This window comes from Camponotus vicinus, unplaced genomic scaffold (genome assembly GCF_025532165.1).
Source record: "Camponotus vicinus isolate PSW18456_S1 unplaced genomic scaffold, iyCamVici1.0 SCAF_3, whole genome shotgun sequence".
Taxonomy (NCBI): domain Eukaryota; kingdom Metazoa; phylum Arthropoda; class Insecta; order Hymenoptera; family Formicidae; genus Camponotus; species Camponotus vicinus.
The window spans coordinates 7,640,981-7,649,516 of NW_028141967.1; the positions used below are offsets into that span (position 1 = coordinate 7,640,981).

Below are 8,536 nucleotides of genomic sequence, written 5' to 3' on the forward strand. Positions count from 1 at the left end.
CATGCTTACTCCGCTAGGCCCTTTGTGTTATCATTATATATTATTTTTTTTAAGTTACATTATAATACACATATTGTGAGTTATATTAATAATTATGAGAAAAAAACTTTGCAAAAATAATTTATGAGGAAATTCTTCGAAATAAGAAACAAAAGGGAAATATATTTAAATGATCAAAATGTATGCATTTATTTGAATAATAGTGTTATATATGTGTTATATATGTTGAATAGTTATATTATGAAACAAATATTTTTGATTTTACTTTTTTTAAGATTTGATTCTTTTCGAACATTTTTTTTATTATCATTTATTGACATTACATGATTTATTATAGTTTTTATTATATATAAATTTATGATATATATATATATATATATATATATGTTACTTATATATTACTTTAAATATTATTGTATCTCAGTCCAATTGTATGTATTTATATGTATTATTTAGCGTGCCCAATGTTTGCCATCAATATTTTTACTTTTTGCGGATACATATGTCTGGATGATGAAGAATTAGAGGCACTTAAAGATTCATTACAAATGTCATTCTCTATGCTTTCACTCAATGCTCTTATTGGTCTTATCACATTTGGCAAAATGATTCAAGTTCATGAATTAGAAGCACAAAGGATCTTCAACCAAAACAAGTTCAAGATATGTTAGGTACGAATAGAATAAGTCCCAAGTTATATTTACTATATTAGTCATTGTTCTTCATGATTACTTTATTGCATTTTATTCACATTACATTTTGATAGGTATAGGTAGACTAATTCCTGGACAAAATCCAAATCAACCAAGAGGACCTGGTGCGTAACTATTGCCAGCTGCTAATCGCTTTTTGTAACCAGTACATAAGTGTGATATGAAACAGTTCGACAGATCTTTTAGGAGAACTGCAACGTGATCCAACGTGATATCTGGTCTGTTGGACCAGAGAAACGTTCATTGCGATCTACAAGTGTGGCATTAGCAGTCGCCACGGGTCTCTTAGAAGCTAGTTATGCAAATACTGATGCTAGGTATTTATATGTTGTAATATGATGTATATATGTTATGTTTTTCATTATAATCCTACATATAATGCTATCAATGTACTTAAGGATTATGCTATTTGTTGGCGGACCATGTTCTCAAGGACCTGGCTAAGTTGTAACTGATGATTTATGACAACCAATCAGATCACATCATGATATTCAAAAAGATAATGCTAAGCATAAAAAGGCAATTAAGCATTATGATACACTTGCATCACGTGCTGCAACTAATGGCCATAATAGATATTTATAATAGATATTTATTTTTGTGCTCTTGACCAAACTGGTTTATTAGAAAGGCGACAATATTGCAACTCTACTGGTGGTCATATGATGATGGGGGATTCATTTAATTCTTCATTATTCAAACAAACTTTTCAACGAATATTTGCTACAGATGCCAAGGGTGATTTGAAAATAGCATTCAATGCAATCTTAGAAGTAAAAACATCTCAGAAAATTAAAGTTTCTGGAGCAATTGGATCTTGTGTATGTCAGTGGGAGAAAGGATCAAGTGTTGGAGTACTACAAGAAGTAGGCTTACTTGTCAGTGGAAATTTTGTTCATTGACACCATCTACAACAACAGCATTATTCTTTGAAGTTGCAAATTAACATACAGCCCCAATTCCGCAAAGTGGAAGAGACTGTATTCAATTCATTATCCAATATTAACATAGTAATGGACAAAGGCGAATTAGAGTTACTACTATTGCAAGAAAGTAAATATATTTTTTATTATACATTATATGTATATCATAAATATTTATAATATTATAAATAATAATATAATATCATAAATATTTATGATGTTATAGGGATATCTTTAATTATCAGTTGGGCAGATGAATCATCATCTTTGCATCATGTAAGCATAGAATTTGAGGAAGCAACAGCTGTTTTTATGTCACGTTTAACTGTATTTCGAGCAGAAAGTGATGATGGTCCAAATGTTTGAAGATGGGTTGATCATATTCTGATTAGACTTGTTAGTAGTTTCTATCATTAAAATTGTGCCCAATTACACTTAATATAAAGCTTAAACTTTATATATTTATACATATAGATTTACACATAAATATATATTGTATCTATTTTGAGGTGTAAAATCTTATTATTGCAGTATCAAAAATTCGGAGAATATGCAAAAGATGATCCAACTAGCTTTAGATTGGCAGAAAATTTTTCCTTGTATCCACAATTTATGTATCATTTACGCAGATCACAATTCTTCAAGTATTCAATAATTCCCCAAATAAAACTAGTTTTTATAGGTAAGTTGTTATTTGTATAAAACACATGATATATTTAAAACTTATTGATACTTTTAGGTCTCATATTTCATATATCAATATATATTTTTTGACATTCTTTTTAACTGAAAGAAGAAAGGAGCATCTCAGATAAAGTTTTCATTTATCTTATGATAGCAGTCATTTGTCATAAGTTGCTAGTGTATTCGCAATATATACTGTGTCCATAATGCAGTTATTTGAAATTAAATTGAATGTTGCACACAAAATGGACACAGTATATATTGCGAATACGCTAGCAACTTATGACAAATGACTGCTATCATAAGATAAATGAAAACTTTATCTGAGATGCTCCTTTCTTCCCATCTTTCATCGAGTGCGATTGTGATTGTGGTTGTGCGTTAAGTGAAAATTATATAAAATAGTTTACAATGAATGAAATTTAATAACACTGTGATGAACAGTATAACTAACAAAATGAACTCACAGACTTTATATTTACAGATGTTGACATTACTGATGAGGAATGGTTGAACGAAAGTTTAGTAGGTGATTACGTGTCTTGCGATAATGCTAATGTGCGTGATGATGGTAATGGGCTTAATAATGACAATGTGCCTGATGATAATAATGATGATGATGATGATATTGGTGACAATATGATTAGCCCCGATAATGTGCTTGACGGTGATGACATGACAACTTTCAATGCCAATGGCAATCATTTGGAAAAATGCTGTGGTATGTATTAAACTTTATTCTTTATTCTTCCTTCTTAATTATATCGTTATATTGTACTTATAATAGCAATATGTTATATGTACTTAATTTCGTATGTATGTACTTGTGTAAAATAACTAAACAGATAATTTTAATGATACTTATAAAGAGAAATAAATATTTTTCTTTTTTATCTTATACAGATGCGTGTCGTACCGAACAAAAAATTATTAAAAATCTCATACAAAAGAATACGAGACAGTTGGAGATAATAATAAATTTAATAAATAACGCAGGACCAGCTAATACAATATATAATAATGACGAAGTCCAATTATTGCCGGAATTTCCGCTATCAACAGTTGACGAATTTTTCAAATTTGACACGGATCTCCAAAAGGACAGAGAGATTCGGAAACAATTAGTGAGTACTTTTCTGTTTTTGCGTCCATTTCTTTTTTCTTCTTCTCTCTATTTTTAAATGTGAAATAAATGTATATTTCTATAATTCAATCAACAACAAAAATTCTTTTGTAGAGATAAAAGTAGAAGACAAAATCTAGATATTGAATATACTGGGTGTCACACTAATTAATTCCTCTCATTATTTTGTACATAAAAGTATTAAGATAAGATAATTGGTGTAAAAAAAACACATAGTTGTTTCGAAAAAAAAATATGTAATTTGCAATTAACAATTACAATTTTTTCTTAAAAATAACTATGTTTTCTTTACACCAATTGATTCCTCTCATTATTTTGTACATAAAATTATTAAGGTGAGGTAATCGAAAAATGAATATTTTACGATTACCTCACCTTAATACTTTTATGTACAAAATAAGATATTTTACGGTTTATATAAAATTAAGAAACGATTTCAAGCCTCATAACTCTACAAGTACTTAATGAAAACTAACTTAATTATAGTGTTTTGGAAAACTCTTGAGATAAGCTACAAGAATAATAACGCAATGAAAAATAAATGGTTCCATTTAAGAAATTGAAGGTGACCTTCACATGATCTTGACAACGCTATTCAAGGTCGTACTAATATTACTGTGCATTATTTGAAACCCTATAACTTTTATAGGAAACATTTTTGTCTGCCGTTCTCGGTTTTCGAGATATTCGGCTGATACGGGTGGTCTGACACACCCTGTATATATATATATATATATATATATATATATGTATATACAGGGTGATTCAAAATAACCCCTGTGTCCCTGAAATGACATATTCTTGAATCAATTCTAAGACGATTTTTCCTTCGGCAAAATTTCGTCCGAAGCTTAGTTTTTGAATTATTAAAGGAAGTAGTTAACGTATGACGGGTCGAATACAAGAGGCAGGCAAGGGTGGCGCGATTCACCGTCAGACGCGGGAGCTTACGCGGGGCGCCTGCTGCGATCAGCTGATCGCTATACACATACAGACACACATGCGAACACATACATTCTCTCTCTGTCTGTCTGTCTGTCTGTCTGTCTGTCTCTCTCTCTTTCTCTCTCATTCGCTCACTCACCTGTAAATTTTTTTTTTTTTTTTTTTACGAGAGAGGGGAAAATGCATTTTATGCATACCCACCGGTCGATCCAGTGAGTTATGTGGGACTCGAGTACCAAGTCGAATTACCAACTCGGTACTCCCTACCCACTAAAAACCCCTCTCTTTTCACGAATTTCCTTTAACACACTGTCCCTCTGACTTTCCGAGATCTGTTTTCACATAACGTCAAAAAATAGTTATTATTACCTTGTTCGATGACTTTTGATGTATTGCTGTAATTGCTTGAAGGAAAAATTCCGATAGATCGTACGTTCTCAAATTTAACGTAGATATCACGTTGCAAAAGGCAAGAAATCCACACTAAATTATTAACTGAAAGTTTTTCTTCTTTCATGAACTGTATTCTTTTATTAAACTTTAACGTAATCACATTTATTTACTCACTCGATGAGACGAGAAATTTACTAATGACTCTATCACTAATCACTATTAATCACTGTCGAATAATAATTGTTGGCGATTAAAAATCACTCGATGAAAGAAACACGCGCGGACACGTTACTACACGACGCGACAATGCGACGATAATTACGACTCGGCGACTGCAAGCAGTTTATTGTCATGGTAGGTTGCGGTAGGTTAAGGTACTACTGGCGCTATCGAACGCGATCATGTGTTCGATTGAAGAATGCGGTAAACATAATAAACATTTAACATAATAATATTATTATTATGTTAAATGTTTATTATGTTTACCGCATTCTTCAATCGAACACATGATCGCGTTCGATAGCGCCAGTAGTACCTTAACCTACCGCAACCTACCATGACAATAAACTGCTTGCAGTCGCCGAGTCGTAATTATCGTCGCATTGTCGCATCGTGTAGTAACGTGTCCGCGCGTGTTTCTTTCATCGAGTGATTTTTAATCGCCAACAATTATTATTCGACAGTGATTAATAGTGATTAGTGATAGAGTCATTAGTAAATTTCTCGTCTCATCGAGTGAGTAAATAAATGTGATTACGTTAAAGTTTAATAAAAGAATACAGTTCATGAAAGAAGAAAAACTTTCAGTTAATAATTTAGTGTGGATTTCTTGCCTTTTGCAACGTGATATCTACGTTAAATTTGAGAACGTACGATCTATCGGAAAATTCATTTCTCCTTCAAGCAATTACAGCAATACATCAAAAGTCATCGAACAAGGTAATAATAACTATTTTTTGACGTTATGTGAAAACAGATCTCGGGAAGTCAGAGGGACAGTGTGTGAATGAAAATTCGTGAAAAGAGAGGGGTTTTTAGTGGGTAGGGAGTACCGAGTTGGTAATTCGACTTGGTACTCGAGTCCCACATAACTCACTGGATCGACCGGTGGGTATGCATAAAATGCATTTTCCCCTCTCTCGTAAAAAAAAAAAAAAAAAAAAAATTTACAGGTGAGTGAGCGAATGAGTGAGTGAGTGAGAGAGAGAGAGAGAGAGAGAGAGAGAGAGAGAGAGAGAGAGAGAGAGAGAGAGAGAGAGAGACAGACAGACAGACAGACAGACAGACAGACAAACAGACAGAGAGAGACTGTATGTGTTCGCATGTGTGTCTGTATGTGTATAGCGACCAGCTGATCGCAGCAGGCGCCCCGCGTAAGCACCCGCGTCTGACGGTGAATCGCGCCACCCTTGCCTGCCTCTTGTATTCGACCCGTCATACGTTAACTACTTCCTTTAATAATTCAAAAACTAAGCTTCGGACGAAATTTTGCCGAAGGAAAAATCGTCTTAGAATTGATTCAAGAATATGTCATTTCAGGGACACAGGGGTTATTTTGAATCACCCTGTATATATATATATATATTTATTTATTTATTTATTTATTTATTCATATAATAAAAACAATTTTGAAAAATAAAATAATGAAAATAATAGGCTCAACATAATAATAAATTACTAAGGGGTAAAAAGGCAAATAAAAATCAAAAGACACGCGGTTATTAGTGCGCAAATTTAGATATATAGTATAAAATATTTACTTAAATTTACTTAAAGCGTAATATATAACATTCTTTTAAATTTTATTACAATTTTTGCTGCCTTTTGTCGCTTAGTAATTTTGAAAGAAGCTCTTAAAATATATTAAATTCATGTTTCCTTTTTTTTCAATTCAAGCGGCTTAAATTGAAAATATTATTAAACATTTTTGTAACATTCTGTTATAGAAAAGGAAAATTGCAAAAATTGGAGGAAACACTTTCGTTCACAAGACAAGGAATATTATAAAATACACATTATCGGATGAATTGTGCCGCAAATTATCATGGACAGGCCAAAAAGGATCAACGGCAATTAAGGACACAAGTTTTGTCACAGTTATTATGGGTAATTATTATTTCTTTAAGATATATTTATATTTCTCCTTTTTATGTAATATTGCTTAAAAATAGTTGCACCTTTAATGTATTCGAACATCAGTATTCGAGATAGTATCTAACATATGCTTAGATGTAACGTGCACTTTTAACTTTAAATTTTTCTTCAGAATTATTAATAAGATCTTACTTCAAATTTCGTTCAAATATTCTTCTACACTTTATACTCTTTCCAATTTTTTACGGATCAAAATTTTTATATTCTTTCCAAAAGTTACAAACGTTTATAGCTATACTTTACTTCATGACTACCCTATTCTAACTATTGGAATTAAAGCACAAAATATTTTAATAATTATATAACAAATCGTTTTTCAGCATACGTTTCGGACGACGAAAAAAGTAATATGCACGATATTAAAAAGACCATCCAAGAATGGTTACGACATGCGGGAGATCGCCTCGACTATTTAAGAAATAAGGAGAAAAAGGTTGGTAAATTATTGAAAATTCCATACGATATTATTTAAAAAACAATAGGGCTGTATAATGTTGCTGCATAATATTTTTAGTGTTGAAAATGAGAAAACATTGAAATTAATATGTTTTTTAATATATGTAAATGTATATCATCTTATATCATATTTCACTTATATATTTAATTTTGTGTGTGTGTGTGTGTGTGTGTGTGTGTGTGTAAAAAATTAAATTCTATATTGTAAAAAAAAAAATATATTAATTATCTTTTGTATATTTTTTTACAGCACTATGACAACATATGAAGATTTTATTCAACAAACTGAAGATTGTGACGATGTGCGCAATGGAATGCTTGGTCATCATCGCGTATTGATGCTACTAGACTAGTTGTACCATTGAAAACTTTGTATCAACCAAAATATAATAAAGAAATGAACTTAAAATGATGAGTTTTGTTATTTATTATAGAATAAATCAATATGCAGCTATTTTACCGACCGAATTACGCACGTCTAAAAGTCGTCTTAATTGAAATGTCTGAGACGTCTTTATGACATCCTTAGTGAGACATTTAATTATATCTTGATTGGGACGTCTTGAGTGAGACGTCTTAAAACAATGCCCGACAGATATCTTAAATCGGGACATAAGACGTCTTAAAGACGTCATAAAGATGTAATTCTGATAACTTCTTAAGACGTCTTTAGAAATTTCATGACGTCTTTAAGACATATTTAAGACGACATAATGTTGTGTGGGTCATTAATAATGCTATATATAATATAAATGTAACGTTATAAATGTAATGTTACAATAGGCAAAAAAATATAAATTATTAATTATACATATTATTATAAAAAAATTAATTGTATTAATTATGTATTATTAATTATGTATTAAAATAATAAAATATTATATTATACAAAATATACATATATAAATAATAATTTAATTGCACGATAATAAAAATTAATGCAATATTTTTATAAAATAAAATGAAATCATATTTATTAATATATTTTATGTAATAATGTTAATATAATGTGTAATAATGTTAATATAAGATATATGAATAAGGATTTAAAATTTGTGGAACAGTAAAAATATTACATATATAAAATATTTATTACAAATTTTATTAATAAAATTAAAAGTTGT

General features: G+C 30.5%; 2 protein-coding genes across 5 annotated transcripts in view; one reads left to right on the plus strand and one right to left on the minus strand.

Annotated features, from left to right (window-relative positions):
• Positions 1-8,536, minus strand: part of LOC145968715 (uncharacterized) — a 60,270-nt gene that overhangs the window by 10,173 nt on the left and 41,561 nt on the right. The window lies entirely within an intron of this gene.
• Positions 457-7,824, plus strand: LOC145968711 (uncharacterized). Of its 4 annotated transcripts, none has more exons than XM_083094408.1 (10): positions 457-693; positions 767-1,030; positions 1,112-1,766; positions 1,863-2,032; positions 2,168-2,318; positions 2,805-3,041; positions 3,224-3,444; positions 6,749-6,908; positions 7,277-7,389; positions 7,663-7,824. In XM_083094408.1, the coding sequence occupies exons 5-10, from the start codon at positions 2,249-2,251 to the stop codon at positions 7,678-7,680; spliced, it is 819 nt and encodes a 272-aa protein (XP_082950534.1). In that variant the 5' UTR covers positions 457-693; positions 767-1,030; positions 1,112-1,766; positions 1,863-2,032; positions 2,168-2,248; the 3' UTR covers positions 7,681-7,824. The 4 variants fall into 4 exon arrangements, with proteins under 4 accessions (XP_082950534.1, XP_082950532.1, XP_082950533.1 ...); XM_083094406.1 differs by having other exon boundaries at positions 457-671; XM_083094407.1 differs by having other exon boundaries at positions 457-671; positions 1,882-2,032.